At 60.3% G+C, this 19,537-nt stretch overlaps 1 protein-coding gene across 1 annotated transcript in view; it reads right to left on the reverse strand.

Annotated features, from left to right (window-relative positions):
- Positions 1-233: 233 nt before the first annotated feature.
- The window catches only part of MACROD1 (mono-ADP ribosylhydrolase 1), a gene marked incomplete at both ends in the record, with an annotated part of 164,320 nt that continues 145,016 nt past the window's right edge, over positions 234-19,537 (reverse strand). The window contains 8 exons of the mRNA XM_080692080.1: positions 234-265; positions 421-477; positions 520-601; positions 768-841; positions 910-940; positions 1,025-1,146; positions 1,229-1,345; positions 17,255-17,284. Of these exons, the coding sequence (XP_080548206.1) occupies positions 234-265; positions 421-477; positions 520-601; positions 768-841; positions 910-940; positions 1,025-1,146; positions 1,229-1,345; positions 17,255-17,284 (545 nt within the window). The remainder of the gene's footprint in view (positions 266-420; positions 478-519; positions 602-767; positions 842-909; positions 941-1,024; positions 1,147-1,228; positions 1,346-17,254; positions 17,285-19,537) is intronic.

The following is a 19,537-nucleotide window of genomic DNA, read 5'->3' on the forward strand; positions in this document are numbered from 1 at the left end:
CTCCTCACAGGGGCAGGCCTCAATAAATGTGAAGTGCTGCTGCCCTGGCTGTCGCCTGTGCCTCCACCGCCCGGCTCACCAGGAGCCCTTGCCAGCCCTGCCCAGGGCCCACCGCAGGCACTCGGCCCAGCCGGGCCAGTCAGCACAGACGAGGAGCTGCCACAGGTGATCTTTATTAGGAGGCCCCTGGGGCAGGGCGCCGCGAGGAGGCCATGCCAGGCCCCGTGCAGGCTTCAGCCACTGGCTCCGAGCTGGGCGCGAGGTCCTGCGGGATTGGACGGGTCTGAGGGCAGACAGGTGAGGGCTGAGGGCTTGGCCACCCCGGCTGCCTCCCCGGCCTCCCGCTGCCTAGGGTGCGCCCAGCGGCGTGTTAGTGGCTGGGTTAGTGGGGGCAGCCACGCCGAGCCAGGCCCCGCTTACCAGTCGCTGGGCGGCTGCGGGCCTCAGGCTGGAAGGCAGAGGACAGTGAGAGCCGCCCTGGGGGTAGGGGCCGGGCGGGGGGCCGGGGCGGGCACTCACCGGCGGGGAAGTAGAGGGGCAGCAGCTGTCGGTAGATGCTCTCGTCCTTCTCGAGGAACACGCAGATGACCAGCCGGTCCACCTGCGCCAACGGGTGCTCAGCCCGCACTGGGCGCCCGCTGCCAGGCCGGCTTTGGCCCGCGAGCGAGCCTTCCGCGGAGGGCCGCGGCCTCGTGCCCGCCCGTGCCACGACCCCGCAGGGGACCTGCTGAGCCCGCCCCGCCCGTGCCACGACCCGGCGGCCCCACCTTGTCCTTGTGCTGCTCCAGCCACTCGCGCAGCGTGGCCAGCACCACCTCGGCAGCCGCCTCGCTGGGGTAGCCTGCGGGCGGGCGGGCGGGCGTGAGTCCGGGCCCCGCCTGCACCCCCTCCGCCCCCCACCCCACTCACCGAACACGCCGGTGGAGATGCAGGGGAACGCCTGGGCGGGTGAGAAGACAAGATGGTCACGGGTGGTCACGCCCGCCCGGGCCCCTCCCCGGCGCCCCGCCACCCCGGCCCTCACCGCGGAGCGCAGCCGGTGCTCCAGCAGCAGGCCCAGGCTGCTCAGGTAGCAGCTGCGGAGCTCGGCGGCCTGGCCGGCGCTCGGCTCTCCGTGGGCGATGGGCCCCACCGTGTGGATGACGTCTGCGGGGGCCGGGCCGGGTCAGAGCGGCAGTGCCCTCCCCGGGCCGCCCGCCCCGCCCCGCCCTCCGGCGGCGGGACTCACTCTTGGCGGGCAGGCGGTAGCCGCCGGTGATCTTGGCCTGGCCGGTCCCGCAGCTCTGCAGCGTCCGGCACTCGTCGGTGAGCAGCGGCCCCGCGGCCCGGTGGATGCAGCCGTCCACTGCGGGGAGAGCGGCGGGGTGAGTGGGCCCGCTTTACAGAGGAGCCGAGTCCGTGGCCGGGGGCGCCCATCCCAGAAAGCCCCCGCCGCGGACTCCAGGCACCACGCCGCACCCGGCAGCCCGGGCCGCCGCCCTCAGCCCCGCCCGGGCCTTGTTTCATCCCGGGGGAAACCGAGGCGCAGAAAGGGGCGAAGTGGCGCGGGGCGGCCAGCAGGGGGCGTGCCCGGCCCACTCTGCTCCCCGCGGCGGAGCTGCAACCCCGCAGGGCTCCGCGGGGGAGGGGGCGAGGCTGCCGAGGCGCCTCCCCAGGCCCCAAAGCCCCTCTCCCGAGGCGGAACCCCACGGGGCCGTTTCAAGCTCTAGGGCCCATTTTCCAGTTGAGGAAACCGAGGCCACTTAGTTACAAGTAGCAGATCCAGTGAGGGGCCTGAGCCTGGGCCCTTCAACCCCGCCCCCGCGGACGGCGCAAGTCCCTGCGCAGGTGTCTGCGCAAACCCCTGCTGGATAACTAGCGGCCTCGTTAGCGACAGCCTTAATTGCACCAGGCCCGCCTGGGCTTGTTTATCCAAGGCTGGCTCCAGGGCTTCGCTAGCCACCCGGGGGACCTGGGCCCAGGTAAACAACTGGGGCGCAGCTGGAGGTGCGGAGCCCCTTCTGCAGCCCCACCTGGGTCAAGTTCTGGCTGGGCCCCCGTGGCTGCCGACTGCTCAGTCCTCTCTGGGACCCCTTGTCTCATCCAGAAGCTGGGGACAGTGAAACCCCTCCAGAAGAGAAAACTGTGACCCATCTTTGGCATCTCTGATGGCGCCCCAGGCCTGTGCCAGACGCTCCTCAGCCCGGGTGCTGGGCATCAGGAAAGGACACCACTCCCCACTAAACCCAGCACAAACCAAGGCTCCTCCTTGGGCACAACCTCAAGTCTCCACACGGGGCCAGGGGCCAGCCCTGCTGCTGCTGTTTGCTCTGTTATCCTGTGGGGCCCAATTATAGCCCAATTTCGTAGCTCGCTCAGAGCTGGCACCAGGTGATTTCCCAGAATCCCCAGGGTGGGCGCGGGTGGGTGGAGAGGTTGGCAACCCTGGCAACTTGGGACTGCTCTCCTCCCACTGCCCGGATAAAGGTAGCTCAGAGCCAGGCGCTGTGGCTCACGCCTGTAATCTCAGTACTTGGGAGGCTGAGACTGGAGGTTCCAGGACGGCCTCAGCAAGTGGACACTCAGCAACCTAGTGAGACTTTCAAAATAAAAATAAAGCCGGACATGGTGGTGCACACTTGTAATCCTATCATTTGGGAGGCTGAGACAGGAGGATCGCAGATCGCAACCAGCTTCAGCTATTTAGTGAGGTCCTTTGCAACTCAGTGTTTCAAAAAAAAAGGATAAAAAATAGGGCAGGAGGTATACTTCAGAGGCAGAATGCCCCTGGGTTCCATCTTCAGTACTGTGAAATAAATAATAAAATAAAATAGGAGCCAGGCATGGTGGCACACACTTGTAATCCCCGCACTTGGGAGGCTGAGACAGGAGGATCTCGCAGGTTCGAAGCCAGCCTCAGCTACTTAGTGAGGCTCTCAGCAACTTAGTGAGACCCTGTTTTCAAATAAAAAATACAAAAATGGCTCTGGAAGTATAGCCTGGAGGTAGAAAGTCTCTGGGTTCCACCCCCAGTACCACCAAAAAATAAAATAGGGCTGGGTAGAATGGCCCTGGGTTCAACCACAAATAAAAAAAGAAAAAAAATGGGAGCTGGGCTTGGTGGTGCACGCTTGTAATCCCAGCATTCTGGAAGCTGAGACAAGAGGTTTGCGGTGGAGGTGAGCCTCAGCTGCTTAGTGAGGCCCTCTGCAACTCAGACCCTGTTTCAAAATAAAGTATGAAGCCGGGCGTGGTGGCGCACGCTTGTAATCTCCGCGCTTGGGAGGCAGAGACAGGAGGATCGCACAGGTTCGAAGCCAGCCTCAGCTACTTAGTGAGGCTCTCAGCAACTTAGAGCCTGTTTCTAAAAATAGGTCTGGGAGTATAGCCTGGAGGTAGAAAGCCTCTGGGTTCCACCCCCAGTACCCCCCCACACACACACACGCACACACAGTATGAAGAAATAGAGCTGGGGTGTGGCTTGGAGGTGGAATGTTTCTGGGTCCTATCCCCAGTACGGAAAAAAAAGGGGGGAGTTGGGGGTGGAGCTCAGAGATAGAGTGCCTCTGGGTTCCATCTCCAGTAACACACACATGTGCACAAGCACACAGGCAGGCACACGCGCGCACACACACACACACACAGCTGCAGCCCAGGGAGCAGGCTGAGGGACCCAGCAGAAGGGTGTGCAGACTGGGGTGGGCGCTGTGGGGGACCCAGCACGGTGTGCCACGGCAGGGCTGGGGCCAGCACCTGAGCCCACATCTCAGCTCCGCCTGCCACACTGTGTGGCCCCGGGGCCATCACTCAACCTCTCTGGGCCAAGAACAGTAGCCACTGCGTTGCGGGTGTTGGGAGAACTGAGTTACTTTTTCTGTGCGGGCATCGACCCAGGCCCCGAGGTGCTAGGCAGGCACTCCAGCACTGAGTGACTCAAGTCTGGTGATGTGCTGGCCGTGCTCACAGGCGAGTGCCCTTATCACGGCAGTGTGGCAGTGTAGCATGTGTCCACACGTGTGCTGAGAGGTGGGTGTGCACAGGGACTCCACCCAGGGTGGGGTGAGCCTGGGGACAGGTGGGAGGGGGCCTCCTGGCACCCTGCTGTCTCTTGCCCTGCAGGCGACCTTGGCCGCCTGGGGGGCTTTGCGGAAGTGGAGCTTGAGAGCCATGCTTCGGGGACTTAATGTTTCCTGCAGAAGTGGCCAGGCCTGCAGCCAGGCCTTTGGGGCTGACCCGGGGGCACGAGCGAAGCAGGCGGAGGAGTCTGGCCCCCTCCGCCCACGGTTTCTAGATCAGGGCCTGGGAGAGTGACTGCCCTGCAGGCATCCAGGGGAGGAGCAGACCCCATTCACCTGTTCCCCACCCTTCACCAAACAGGCTAAAGCAGACTGGCCCTGCCTGGCTGGGCTCCCTGCCCAGGTTCCAGCCTCCACCGCCCAGCGGCCCTCCCCTGCCCGGCCTGTGACCCCTTAGCTCTGACCTCCACACCCCGCTCCAGCCCCCACTTTGGCCTAGGTTAAGCCTGTGAGGAAGGCTTCCTGGGTTCCAACCAAAGGAGGCGACCCTAGGCAGGCATGGAGGCACACGCTTGTAATCCCAGCACTCGGGAGGCTGAGACAGAAGGATTCCGGTGCGCAGACAGCCTCAGCTACTTAGGCCCTTTGCAACTCAGTGAGACCCTGTTTCAAAATAATAAAAAAATAGGGCTGGAGGTGTCGCTCAGAGGTAGAATGCCCCTGGGTTCCATCCCTAGTGCCACACACACACACACACACACACACACACACACACACACACACACACAAGATGACCTTCCTTCCCACCAGACCCTGGAGCAGCTGGAAAAGCCCCCATTCCTAGTGGGGGCTGGGGTGTGCCTAACTTATACTGGCCAAATGCCCCTCCGCTGCTCTCAAATCCCCTGCCACCGAAAACCCCTCAAAACCCCAAGCTTACCAGGTGTGGTGCACACATAGGTGTTTCTAGTACTTGGGAGGTTGGGACAGGAGGATCGCAGGTTTGTGGCCAGCTTCAGCTGCTTAGTGAGACCCTGTTTCAAAAATAAAGAATTAAGCTGGGCGTGGTGGCGCACACCTGTAATCCCAGTGCTTGGGAGGCTGAGACAGGAGGATCATGCAAGTTCGAAGCCAGCCTCAGCTGCCTTAAGAGACCCTGTTTCCAAATAAAATATAAAATAGGTCTGGGAGTGTAGCCTGGAGGTAGAAGGCCCCTGGGTTCCATCCCCAGTACCACCAAAATAAAATAAAATAATAAAAAAAGAGGTTCTTAGCAATTTAGTGAGGCCCTGTTTCCAAATAAAGTATAAAATAGGTCTGGGAGTATAGACTGGAGGTAGAAAAGCCCCTGGGTTCCACCCTCGGTACCATTAAAAGTAATAATAGCCGGGTGTGGTGGCACGGAGACAGGAGGATCGCGCAGGTTCGAAGCCTGCTGCACTGGCTTAAGAGACCCTGTTTCCAAAAATAAAATAGGTCTGGGAGTGTAGCCTGGAGGTAGAAGAGCTTCCAGGAACCTCAGAACCACCAAAAAAAAGTTTAATAATAATAATAATAATAATAATAATAATAATAATAATAACAATAATGATGAGGGCTGGGGGAGCCCGGAGTGATAGCCCATCCTGTAATCCCAGGACTTGGGAGGCTGTCCTGAATTTGTGACCCTCCTGCCTCTGCTTCCTGAGTGGCCAGGACTGCTCGCCTGAGCCTCTGCACCAGCTGCAGCTGGCTCCCACTGGGCACCTGCCAGTGTAGTCTTGTTGGAGCCTCAGTCCCCAGGAGGCACTGCCATTTCCCTGGCTTCAAAATAGAACTGAGCGGGCGTGGTGGCGCACCCTTGTCATCCCAGCATTCGGGAGGCTGAGGCAGGAGGATTGCATTCGCGGCCAGCCTCAGCTACTTAGGCCCTTTGCAGCTCAGTGAGACCCTGCTTCAAAATAAAGAATAAAACATAGGGCTGGGGGTGTAGCTTGGAGGTAGAATGTCCCTGGGTTCCATCCCCAGTACTGCAAAAAGAAAGAAGAAAGAAAGAAAGAAAGAAAGGAAGAAAGGAAAGAAAAAGAAAGTAGAAGAAGCTGAGGCCCCGTCAGAGAAGCGGGCTGGGCCACACAGCTGGAAGGTCCGATGCTGCAAGGTCATGGCTTCTGGTACCTCTAGGGCCTTAAAAGCGCAGGTCTCCGCCTTCCCACCGGAACCACCCCCACCCTGAGCTGTCTGGCTCCTCTTCATCATCCAACACTCCCGCTATTTTTTTTGGCGGGGGGACGCTGGGGGTTGAAGTCAGGGGCATTCTACCTCCGAGCCACAACCCCCAGCCCTTTTTATTTTTTGTTTTGAAACGAGGTCTTGCTAACTGCTGAAGCTGGCCTTGAACCCGCGATCCTTCCATCTCAAGCCTTCCAAGTCCTGGGATGACGGGGCCACTGTGCCCCTCTCCATCCAAACCCTTTGGGAAGGTGTCCCCATGCGGCTCCGCCCGTCCTCACTGCCCGTCCGTCCTCACTGCCGCCCCTGCAGCCAGGCTCTGGCCCCCTCCTTCCCCGCATCAAAGCATCGCCCCCCAGCAGAGGGCCTGCTTTGGGGAGCTCATCTTTCTCGAATGTTCTGTTGCTCAGCCTTCCCTACGTAGCTGGGGCTACCCGCTCCCTCGGTCCAGCACGGCTGTCTGGAGAGCCTCTCTCCCCTTCCCCTGCCTCCCGAGCTCAGGGTTCAGCTCGCACCCTAGCCCCCCAGCCATCGTGTCCCCAGGAAGGGCACGAAGGAAGGAAGCGGGGTGCCCTGGCTGGCCGGGGCGAGGAGCAGGGCAGGCAGGCGCGGAGCAGAGCGGGCTGCTATTTAGGGTGCTGTAATATTCATGAAGGGAAGATTAGATATTTAAATTTATTCAGCAATAAACGCGTCTCAGTGGGAGAGCATCCCTCATGCTAAACAAACAAGCAAGTAGGGGCTAATTAATTATTTACAGGAACACGAGGAGCCCGTGGCCTGGGGGACCAGGGGGCTGCAGAGACTCTGCAAGAGGGCAGGCCGCCCGGGCCCTTCGCCCCCACCCTGCCGGGCTGGGCTCCGCGCACCGCCCTCCCCCCGGGAAATCTTGCCACAAGACTGCAGGCAAAGGCTCCACCTCTCTGCGGCTCAGAACCTGGGTCAGAAGAGAGCCCTGGGGAGGCTGGCGTGCGCCTGAAATCCCAGTTCTTGGGAGGCTGCAACAGGCGGCTCAGCCTCAGCAAGTTAGCGAGGCCCTGTTTCCAAATAAAAACTAAAATAGGGCTGGGGCTGTAGCTCGGAGGTAGAATGCTCCTGGGTGTCAACCCCAGCACCACCAAAAATAAATAAATAAATAGACACACACACACACACACACACACACACACACACACACACACACACATGTTTAAAAAAATAGAGAGAGCCGGCGTGGTGGCGCACGTTTGTAATCCTCACGCTTAGGAGGCTGAGACAGGAGGATCCCACGGGTTCGAAGCCAGCCTCAGCTACTTAGTGAGGCTCTCAGCAAGTCAGTGAGACCTTGTTTCCAAATAAAATAGAAAAAATAGGTCTGGGTGTATAGCCCGGAGGTAGAAAGCCTCTGGGTTCCACCCCCAGTACCATCAAAATAAATAAATAAATAAATAAATAAATAAATAAATAATAAAAAAATAGAGCCGGTGTGGTGGTGCACATTTGTAATCCCAGTATTTGGGAGGCTGAGACAGGAGGATTGCGGTTTGTGGCCAGCCTCAGTTACTTAGTGAGGCCCTTTGCAACTCAGTGAGACCCTGTTTCCAAATAAAGAATAAAAAATAGGGCTGGGGGTGTTGCTCGGAGGTGGAATGCCCCTGGGTTCCATCCCCAGAACCAAAAAACCCACAGAACTAACCTCGTTCTAGGTCTAGAGACTTAAAGGTTCAGAGAGGCAGAGAATTTTCTGAGTCACAGGGCAGAGCCCCGGCTGGGCAGCCCTGCCCGCTCTGACCTCCCTGGGCTCCTGTGGGCCCCAGAGCAGGCAGGAGCCCGGAGCTCCCCTGGGCCCATGGGCGCCGCTTCCAGGGGCAGCGCCCAGCCCTGTGGGACGCAGGCCGGGGAGCTGGCAGGGGCCCCCCAGCCCTCCACCGCAGCCTCTCCGGGCGCATTCTCTGTGCCTGAGGTTGCCCTCTAGACACAGGCGTCCAGTAAGAGGCTGTGCCGGAGGGCTTGCGACTTTTCCATGCTGCCCCCCCCCCTTTTTTTTTGGTACTTTGGATTGAACCCAGGGGCAGACTACCTCCCAGCTACATCCCGGCCCTATTTTAAATGGGCATTCTACCTCAGAGCTACTCCCCCATCCTCCGCCTTTTTTTTTTTTTTTTTTTTTTTTTTAGAACTGGGGATGGAACCCAGGGGCTTTCTACCTCCGAGCCCTATTTTTTATTCTTTGTTTTTAGCCCCAGACCTATTTTTTATTCTTTCTTTTTTTTTTTTTGGCGGGCCTGGGGATGGAACCTAGGAGGATTCTGCCTCTGAGCTATACCCCCTGCCCTCTTTTTATTTTTTATTTGGAAACAGGAACTCACTAAGTTACAAAGGGCCTCACTAAGTAGCTGAGGCTGTCCGCCAACCGCGATATTCCGACCTCAGCCCCCCCAATGCTGGGATGATAACCGTGCACCACCATGCCCGACTTATTCTTTATTTTGAAACACGGTCTCACTAAGTTGCAGAGGGCCTCGCTAAATTGCTGAGGCTGGCAGTGAATCTGCAATTCTCCTGTCTCAGCCTCTCAAATACTGGGATTACAGCAAGTCCGCGTCCTCGGACTCCTCCATGACCCCGGGGCAGGCTGCGGAGGCAGGGGGCTGTCCTTAGGGGGTCCTGAGCAGGGCTCCACGCTGAGCTCCCCCCAGCCTGGGTCAGGCAGAGAAGGCCAAGACAGGAGGGAGAGGCCGGGAGAGGCTGTAGCCTGGACTGGGCTCCCAGCCCAGGAGAGCACCAGGTCTGTGTCTAGGGACCACTCCTTTGTCGGGACACCCGCCACCGCTGGCCCCTGGGGACAGCTAACAGCCTCCACGCTGGGGGCCGCCTGCAGCTGCCGACTCTGAACGTCTTCCCTTCTCCCTTGGAAGGAGGGCTATAGAAATGAAGACTGCTTGGCCCCACTGCGCAGATGGGGTAACTGAGTCCCCAAGAGGGTACCAGCAGTGTCGAGGGCAGATGCCACAGCTGCAGACGCCCACAAAGCCCGGATAAATGGCCCACCTGGGGGGCCTCGTACGCTCCCCCTCCCAGCCCACTCATGCTCCTCCTCTGGTCTCGTCCACTTCTGGGGCCCGGCTGGGCCTCCTGAGCAGAGGTGCGCTAGCTACAACTGCCTGGGCCTCTGTCCACCTCCAGAGGTCACTCAGTCAGTCAACAAACCTACACCTGACCCCACCCCCGCTGTGTGCTCGGCTGGGCTCCGCCCAGAGGGTAGGTGCAGCGCCCACCCTCTCACCAGGCCCCGCCCTCGACGTGCCCAGGCGGGTGGGCGCCCCGGGGAGAAGACGGATGGACGACAGCTCCGCGATGTGATCTGAAATTCATTACGGGGTGAGATCAGCTCCTTAAATGAGGATTTAAAAACATTAGGGCTTCATTATGTACACAACGGCCGTGCCTCGTACATCATGCAAAAATCACTCCCGTTATTAAAAATCCCCGTGGCAGCTGTGTGCAGGGGCTTGGTGGCATCTTGCCTGCTGGGAGCACAGATCCAGGGACTCAGTGCCTCTGGGTGCCGGGAGTCCGCGCTGGGCCCCGGGCACCCTGGCTCCTGCCGTGTGAGCTAAGAACCTCTGAGGCCAGGCGGGGGCGGCAGGGCCCGGGGGTCCTGCTGGGGAGCTCCAGGCTCCCCCGAGTCCGCCCTCCGCTCCAACAAAGCGCTGCAGGCCTCGCTGGCCCAGCCTCCACCTGCAGTCAAGTCCTGCCTCTTGCCCACCCGGCTGCAAGCCGCAAACCACACCGTTCCCACAGGTGTCGGGGCCTGCCCTGTGGTGCAGCTCCAGAGGGGGCCGCCGGCTTGGCCCAGCAGAAAACCTCCCGGGAGGAGAAGACGGAGGTGGGGGGCTGGAGGGAATGGTGCCGTTCAGCAGCAGGAAGGACCCTCTGCGGAGGGGGCGTCAGCATTAAGCGGGACATGAGAGGCCCGGAGGCCAGCAAGGGCAGAGGCCCCCAGTCCAGGGGCTGGCAGGGCAGGGCCTGGGTCTGCACAGCCTGTGGGCCGCCCTGAGGATTTTTTCTTTTTTGTGTGTGTTACTGGGGATGGAACCCAGGGGCATTCTACCTCTGAGCTACACACCCAGCCCGAGTTTTTAGTCTTTATTTTGAAACAGGGTCTCACTGAGTTGCAAAGGGCCTCATTAAGTAGCTGAGGTTGTCCGCGAACCGCGATCCTCCTGTCTCAGCCTCTCGAATACTGAGATGACAAGTGTGCACGCCTGGCCACCCTGAGGATTCTAGATGCCATCGAGGCCCTGCTCCTGGTATGCCCTCCCCCTCCCTCTGAGCTAGGGCGTGGCACCCCTACCCTTTGTAGACCGCCCTTGGCCTGCCCGCCCACCAGCCCTGTGGCCCGCAGACCACGTCATCTACCCCGCTGAGCCAGGCCGTGGCTCCTCAGAGCAGCCAGGCTGAGTCTTTGAGTCTGTTCCATGCAGCCCCGAGAAATAATCAGGAATTAGCAGTGGCAGCAATGGGAGGTAGGGACAGAGGGCGGAGGGCAGAGGGCGGAGGGCAGAGGGCGGAGGGCGGAGGGTGGAGGGCAGAGGGCAGAGGGCGGAGGGCAGAGGGCGGAGGGTGGAGGGCGGAGGGCAGAGGGCAGAGGGCAGAGGGCGGAGGGTGGAGGGCTTCTCTGGAGGCCCAGCGTTCAGAGGCCTCACCTGTCCTCCAACTGCCTGAGTTGTGAACAGGTGAGAGCAGAGGAGAGACGGTGAGCAAGGCAGTCAGACAGACAGAAGGACGGAATGAGTCAGACATAGAAGAGGGAGCAGGGCCGGGCAGGAGGCGCATGCCTGTGGAGAGGGAGACAGGAGGATCGCAGCAGTTCTAAGCCAGCCTTAGTGACTCAGCAGGACCCTATTTCAAAATAAAGAACAAACAAAGGGCTGGGGAGCCGGGGGCATGGTGGCGCAGGCTTGCAATCCCAGCACTTGGGAGGCTGAGACGGGAGGATCCTGGTTCGCAGACAGCCTCAGCTACTTAGTGAAGCTGTTTGCAACTCAGTGAGAACCTGTTTCAAAATAAAAATAATAAAAAATTGGGCTGGGCTGTATCTCGGAGGTAGAATGCCCCCAAACAAACAAACAAACAAAAGATGAAAAACATGGGCTGGGGGTATAGCTCAGAGGTGGAAAGGCCTTGGGATCCATTCCCAGCTTCACAAAAAAATAAAATAAAATAGGGTCAGGAGCGCAGCTCAGAGGTAGCATGCTAGGGGTTGATCTCTAGTAGCATAAAAAATGAATCCAACCCCAAAAGGCCGGCCGGAGCTCAGTGCTAACATGCTTGCCTAGCGTGTCCTGGGCTCCGTCCCCACTACAGAGGGGAAAAAGAGTGAGGGGCAGAGATGGCCACACAGAGACAGAGAGGGAGACAGAGCAGGGGAGAGGGGAGAGGGTGCAGCTGGCCTGGAGTTGTGGGTGCGTGTGCGCCGAGGGCACAGGCCGGCCGGGCAGCGATCGGGGTTGGCATGATGGGCCCTGGGGGAGAGATGGGACCACGCACACATGACGCCCAGGCATCCAGGCTGGACACACAGAAGTCTGCAGGAGCCCCTTAGGCGGCCCGGCGGGGCGGATAGCACCTGAGTCACTACACAAAGGTGGCTGCGCGCTGTGGGCACAGAAAGCCAGCCAGCCAAAGAGCGGCGTGGTGTGCACGCTTGGAATCCCAGCCTGGGGAGGCTGAGACAGGAGGATCGCGGTTTAAGGCCAGCCTCTGCTACTTAGTGAGGCCCTTTGCAAGTCAGTGAGACCCTATTTCAAAATAAAGAATAAAAAATAGGGCTGGGGAGCTGGGCGTGGTGGCACATGCCTGTAATCCCCGCGCTTGGGAGGCTGAGACAGGAGGATCGCGCAGGTTCAAAGCCAGCCTCAGCTACTTAGTGAGGTTCTCAGCAACTTAGTGAGACCCTGTTTCCAAATTAAGTATAAAATAGGTCTGGAAGTAAAGCCTGGAGGTAGAAAAAGCCCCTGGTTCCACCCCCAGTACCACAAAAAAAAAAAAAAAAAAAAAAGGCTGGGAGTGTCACTTGGAGGTAGAATGCCCCTGGGTTCCATCCCCAATACCGCAATAATAAATAAATAATTAAATAAATACTAAAAAATAGGGCTGAGGGTGTAGCTCAGAGGTAGAATGCCCCTGGGTTCCAGCCCCAATACTGAAAAGAAAGAAAGAAAGAAAGAAAGAAAGAAAGAAAGAAAGAAAGAAAGGAATAAAGAAGCCAGGGCATGCGGTTCTGCGGCACCCTCACATTCGGGACAGTGCGGGCACACGGCCGGCCTGAGTGAACAGAACCGGGGGTGGCCGGCTGGGGCACGCCAGCATGGCGAGGGGGAGAGCTGGGGGAAGGCTGTGCCAGGAGCAGAGTTCTCGGGCACGGGGGCAGCTGGTGCAAAGGCCCTGTGCCGGGAAGGGGCTGCGGAAGCCGGGCCTCCCCGCTCTGGGCGTGCGCTCGGGGCGTGCGGGGAGGCCCGGCGGGAGCGGGTGAGCGGTGCTGGGGCCTCCTCTCCCACCTGCCCCGCGCCTGCTCCGCCCGCTCCCGGGCGCTGGCCAGGCCGAGATGGCGGCCACGCCGGCCACCGCGCAGGGGAGGGCGGCTCTGGAAGAATCTGTCACTAAAGCTCGGCCGTGGCAGGCGCAGGCATGATTTAAATGAATAATTGAAACGCTCCGATACATTTATTATCCCTTTAGTGCAAAAGTGGCAGAGAAAGACGAGGGGTAATTGAAAAAGAGCGCACAAATCTCCCCGAGAAAGCCGGCTCCTTATCGCCAAGTAAACATTTCAGTCCTAATAAACAGGAGAGAGGCACACGTCGGGCCTGTCGATTCCGTCCTGATTGAGGGCCCACCTCCCTTCTCACTACAATGGGAGAGTGTTTGGAAAAATTGTTATGGAGCCAATAAAAGGGTTTCCAGGAGGGAGGTGGGAGAGAGGACCGACCCGGCTGTCACCAGCTCTAGGGGCGGGCTGGGGCTGCCCCAGGACGTTGGGTCTTCCTGCGGCAGACGGGCTTCTCCCTGGGGGCTGTCCATCTTTCTGTGACCCGCCGAACTCCTACTCATCCCTCAGAGCCCAAGTCCAAAGCTCCTTCAACATGTTGAGAAGCCTCCTACCAAGCTGGGCTTCCTTGAATCCTGAGCCCCAGCATTGGGCCTAGCCCCCTCAACTGAGAGAGAGGGGGGCCTGGGAAGGGAGGGGGCAGGGCTCCCTCAGGACTCACAAGATTGTCCAGTCTGCCTGCACAGTAGGGGTCCAGCCGCCCAGGCAGACCTGGCGGTCCTGTGCCCTCTGGTTAGATCCTCCAGTCCCCGCATCCCTGGGGGCTCCTGCTGAAGTTGGGGTGTCTGCTGCTCCCCAGAGACAGCAGCCCTCTCTCCCAGTCTCCACAGCTGCAGCAACAAGGGCGTGCCTAAGGTACCAAAGCCCTTCGGGCCTGCCAGGCACCGTCCTGCCCCCGCTGGAAGGCGGGGCCCCAGGACAGTGCCAGGCCCCCAGCCCCAGCCTGGGGTGACAAGCCAAGGGCGCCGCGCCGCGGGGCGGGGGCCGCTCTGAGGCCCAGTGAGGACCGGACATTCTAGGGGCCTAGACAGGTGGCCGCCACTGTAAACCGAATGGCCGGGTGGCCGGGTGGGTAGCGCTAGTCAGTGCAGAAATGGGGGGCTCAGTGGGTGGACAGATAGTGGTGGGGGCAGGTGGGGGCCTGAGCCCCTGCAGGAGGAACCGCAGGCCTCCTGGGAGTTCCAGGGGCTGCTGGGCAGGGCCGGTGAGGACATGCCGCCACCCCTCACGGGCCAGGGGTGAGGGCTGGGGGCCAGCGGCGGGTGCCCGAGGCAGACGTGAGGGTGGGGGTGCCCGGGGGCTGGGGCCTGGCTCCATGTGCGCCCCAGGCAGCCTGGGGCTTGTGTCTAACACGGCCCCCACCTCCACCTGGTCCAATCACATCGGCAGTGACAGCCCCGGCGAGCACACTGGCGGCTCCATAAATCTCAGTGGCGTTAAAAGGCTGGACTCGGGGCCCACTTCCTCCAGGGTCACAGCCCATCCATCTCCCGCCAGGCGGCCCCAGGGGGGGCCGGCTCAGCCGCCCTGCACCCTGCGGCCCAAGGGAACCCGAGAGGGCCCTGCTGGGCGAGGGCCGTGCCCGCTCACCTCCCAGAGGGTACCAGCATCTGGGGCCGCGCCCTGCTCTGCTGAAAACCGCCAAGGTCTTTACTTTTATTTTATTGTGTACTGGGGATTGAATCTAGGGGCGCTGTGCCTCGGAGCTGCACCCCCAGCCCTACTTTTTATTCCTTATTTTGAAACAGGGTCTTACTAAATTGCTGAGGGCCTAAGTTGCTGAGGCTGGCCTCAAACCTGTGATCCTCCTGTCTCAGCCACCTAAGTACTGGGATTACGGGCATACACTATTGTACCCAGCTGTTCTTTATTATTATTATTATTATTATTATTATTATTATTTATTACTATTATTTTGGTACTGGGGATTGAAACCAAGGGCATTCTACCCCTGAGCTACATCCCCAGCCCTTTTTATTTATTCATTTATTTATTTGGTGGTTCTGGGGGTGGAACCCAGAGGCTTTCTACCTCCGGGCTATACTCCCAGACCTTTTTTTTTTTAATGTATATTTTATTTGGAAACAGGGTCTCACTAAGTTGCTGAGGGCCTCACTAAGTAGCTGAGGCTGGCTTCGAACCCGTGCGATCCTCCTGTCTCAGCCTCCCAAGCGCGAGGATTACAAGTGTGCGCCACCACGACTGGCAGCCCTTTTTATTTTTATTTTCCAGCAGCGTCTCACTAAGTTGCTGGAGGCCTCACTAAATTGCCAAGGCTGGCATTCTCTCGTCTCAGCCTCCCGGGTACCGGGTTGCAGGTGTGCAGCTGCACCGGCTGGCCTTCCTCTGATGTCTGGGGCTGCCCCACCTTTCCCTGGAGTTCTTCCACTCACTCCGCAGGCATCCGCTGAGCTCCTGTGTATGTGCCAGACCTAGATCTGGGTGACTCAGTCTCTCCTCCTCAGGGGGAGAGACAACGATGTAGCAAGCTGTACATCACGTGGCATGTTCAGCAGCGTGAGACCCCCTAAGATAGTAACGAGAGCAGGTGCTGGGTCAGGCCGCGGCGCGGGCCGAGTGTTGGGTGGGGGGTCCTGCTGGGAAGCTGGCAGGCGAGTGAAGACGCAGGAGGGGGCCAGAGAGCCACCCGGCCATCGCAGGAGCAGCGTCTGGGCAGAGGGCGCAGCAGGGCCAAGGCCCGAGGCAGGAACAGCCCGGCCCGGCTCTTACTGTGGGAGGCAGAGGCTGGAAGCCCAGGGGCGGAGGGAAGGCAGAAGGGGGGCCCCTGGGGCCTGGAGGACGGTAGTGAGGACAGCAGGCCACGAGCCTTCTTAGATACTGTCCAGCCTCCCAAAAGGAGTGGCTAAAACCCAGGCCATCACTTCTGAGGACCCTCCACTGCCTCCGGCCTCCCTACCTCTGGGACTCCAGTCTTCTTTTTTTTTTTTTTTTTTTTTCGGTGGTACTGGGGTTCCTGGAAGCCCTTCTGCTTCCGGGCTACACTCCCAGACCTATTTTTACAGTTTTATTTGGAAACAGGGTCTCCTAAGCCAGCGTGCAGGCCTGGCTTCGAACCTGTGCGATCCTCCTGTCTCTGCCTCCCAAGCGCGGGGATTACAAGCGTGCGCCACCACGCCCGGCTGGGACTCCAGTCTTCTAAGTCTCCCCAGATGCTCCTGGTGCTGCACGTCTGGGCCAGCGCCTGTGCGGTTCCCTCTGCCAGGGACACCCTTCCCGCCTCGCCTCACAGCTCCTTCCCACCCACCCCTCAGCCCCAGGGCAGAGTCACCTCCTTCCAGGGCCTGACACCCCACTGAGCCCCCGCATGCCATGAGCACCTCGGAGGCCCCTGTGCGCGGCGGGCGCTGCCAGGCAGAGGGCAGGGGCGGGTGCATCTGTGCCCCGCAGTATCTGACCCAGCCCCTGGCAGTCACTCGCCCAGTCACTGGGGATGGACAGAGGGATGGAGGACGGGTTCTGAGGGTGGGCACGACAGGCGGCCACTCAGCGAGGCCCAAGTCTTCCAAGGCTTTGGATGAGGGCCTGGCTGGGCCCGTGCGTGGGCCCGCGGTCCTCTCCTGGGCGGCTGTGACCTCCACAGAGACAGATAGAGGAGAAGTGGGGAGGGAGGGAGGGAGGGAGGGAGGAAGAAGGACTCCAGCCACAAACAGAGCCCCATCCTGCATCCCGGCCGGGCACCGACAGCTCTTAACGCGGCTCTTATTTATTTCTGACCTTCGCTGGCCCTTTTATTTTTCCCCCTTTTAAAACCTGGCCTGGGCCCCGCCACCGCTGCCGTAAACACGGCCCCCGGGATTTATCCAGCGGCGCATTAACCCCTGCCCCCTGGCTCACCAATCATCCCGCCGCAGTACACAGCGGCTGCTGGCCAGGGGGCCGGGGCCGGGGCGAGGGGCTGCCTGGTCTGGCCTGGGCCAGCTGGTGGGAGGCAGGCACAGGGCCACGTGGTTGGCCTCTGTGACACCTGCTGATCTTGGCCCGCATCCCTGGCAGCCGTGCCCCCCCCCCCCGACCTCTGACCTCCTGCTGGCCTGGCCCCGGGGGACCCCTGCCTCCTGGCAGACCTGAGCGACAGCAGGTGAGAGCATCCTGGGGTCTGAGCAGTGTGCAGAGTGCCTTGGCCGGGAGTTTCCCTTTGACGCCTAGGGTGGTGCAGAGACAATCTTACGCTCACACGTAGGAAACTGAGGCCAATTGGCGCTGGGGGGGGGCATCGGGAAACTGGGCTTTTCCCAAGCTCCATGGTCCCCCAGCCCTGGTGCCCCTTATCCTCAGCACTGGGGCCTGCGCTGGGTGGGGGGCTGGCCCGCTGGCCCAGGGCGAGGGAGCCAGATCTATGGGTCCAGGCTTCAGGCTCTGTCTACAGTAACCACAGGCGGCCTGGCTGAGATAGCGGGGCCACTCCCCACCGCTCCCCAAGACCCCTCAGGGCACTTACCGCCTCCGCCGCCAAGCAGGGAGCTGTTGGCTGCAAGAAAGAGAAACAAAGGTAGGTCAGTGGAGAGGCCGCAGGGCTGGGGCAGCCAGCTGGTTCCCCGGCCCCAGCCCCAGACTCTGGGCATAGACTCTCCCAGCCCTCAGAGGACAGGCAGGTCAGGGGGGGGCTGGAGAGGGGCCACGGCTCCTAAGGGGGCCTGGGGCTCATGCACCCAGCCTCCCTCGGTCCCATTCTGTCTCTCCACCCACCCCCGGAGGCCATCGCGGCCTGGCCTGGCGCCCATGCGGGACAGGGCAGCCTCGTTCCTGTCCTTAGAGCGCTCAGGCTACCGAGGGACGTAGACTCGAGGCCACCCAGAAGCAGCTGCACCTCTAAGAGCGGTAAGTGTCCCCAGAAAGAGCAGGGGTATGAGACATGACGGGGTAGGGACTGACGGATGGGTGATGGGCCCCTGACCCGTGACTCAGTTTCCCCATTGTATGCTGGACAGAATGGCCCCACCTCACAGGGCTGGTGTGAAGCCAAGGGAGACAGAGCCCTGCGCCGCCCCACGCTGTGGCTGGAGCTGCCGTGCTGTCCCTCCCGCTCGCCAGCGCGGCTGCCCCGTCCGGTCTCCCTGGGCAGCTGACGGGGGGCCCTTCCGCCGGAATGTCAGGGCGGAGGGGGCAGTGCCCCGGCCAGCCCGGGCTCCTGCCGCACAGCGGGCGTCCATGCCGACTGCCCAAGCTCCTCACAGCCGCGGAGGCGGCAGGTGCGCTCCAGGCCCAGGTGTGGCCAGGTGTGCAGACCCCGGGTGGGAGGCCCGGCTCCTCACCCGGCCTCGGTCCCCAGAGCCCCCCGGGCCTGGCAGCATCCTCTGCCTGCGGGTGGGGGCCATTTCCAGGCCTGCCAGGCCACCGGCCCGGGGCTTGCGCAGAAGCTGTGGACACTGCTAAGTGGTGTCGGTGGCTCCGGGCAGCTGGTCTCCCAGACCTGACAGCTCTTCGCTGGGGAATAATTAATTCCACAGCCGAAAACCCAGGGCTGCAAGTTGCCACGTTACTTGCGAGATTAATACAAGCAGCTAATTAAGATGGAGAGGCGAGGAGTGACTGGGCGCTCCCAGAACAGGGAGGGGGCCGCGGCAGGCGGCAGCGGCAGGCGGCGAGGAAGGCGAGCTGCAGGGGCAGCCGGAGGGAGAGCGGACAGCGGTGGAGGGGCCCACTGACCCAAGGCAGGCCAGTGCTTGAGCCGCACCCCCTGTCATCACCGCAAAGCGCCACGGAGGGGCTGTTCCCATTTCACAGAGAAGGAAACCAAAGCTCAAAGGGTCTCAGAGCCCGCAGCAGGATTAGAACTGGGTCTCTCTAGCCAGGCGTGGCACGCTTGTCATCCCAGCATTCGGGAGGCTGAGACCGGAGGATCGCGGTTCGCGGACAGCCTCAGCTACTTAGTGAGGCCCTCCGCAACTCAGCGAGACCCGGTTTCAAAATAGAGAATAAAAAACCAGGGCAGGGGGTGTAGCTCGGAGGTTGAATGCCCCTGGGTTCCATCCCCAGACCCGCAAAACAAAACAAAACAAAAACAAATAAAATGTAAAATAGGTCTGGGAGTGTAGCCCAGAGGTAGAAGGGGTCCATCCTCAGTACCACCAAAAATTAATAATAATAATAATAATAAAGAATAAAAAATAGGGCAGGAGGTGTAGCTTGGAGGTTGAATGCCCCTGGGTTCCATCCCCAGACCCACAAAATAAATAAATAAATAAATAAATAAATAATAGGATGGGGTGTAGCTGGGAGGTACAATGCCCCCTGGGTTCTGTCTCCAGTATCGCAAAAAGAAGAAGGAGGGGGAGGAGGAGGAGGAGAAGGAGAAATCAGGCTGGGGGTATGACTCTGAGGTAGAATGCCCCAGTACCAAAAAACCAAAAACAAAATAAAAATTAAAATAAAAAAAAAACCAAACAAACAAAAAAAACCCCTGGGTGTCTCTGATTGCAACCCACAAAGCCAGGACTATCCCAGGGCCCCTCCCCGGGCCTGCCTCCTCCAAACGGGCCAACCGCACAGTAGGCCTCTTCCTGGCTTGAGCTGCTCCCGCCTGGCAGGTCTGGCCGCAGAGATGAAGGGGTGCAGCCCGGGCGGCCAGGTCGGCTCCAGGCCCCCAGGCCCTGATGGGGGGCATCGATGGCGGCTAGCGCTGGCAAAGCTGCCCTCCACGGGCGTACGCCTCCCCCCATCACCTCTCTCTCTTAATTAACACCGGCTGCAAACGAGCTGGCGCCTGCTCAACCAGGGCACA

The sequence above is a fragment of the Muscardinus avellanarius genome (assembly GCF_963383645.1).
Source record: "Muscardinus avellanarius genome assembly, chromosome: 1".
In the NCBI taxonomy this organism is placed as follows: domain Eukaryota; kingdom Metazoa; phylum Chordata; class Mammalia; order Rodentia; family Gliridae; genus Muscardinus; species Muscardinus avellanarius.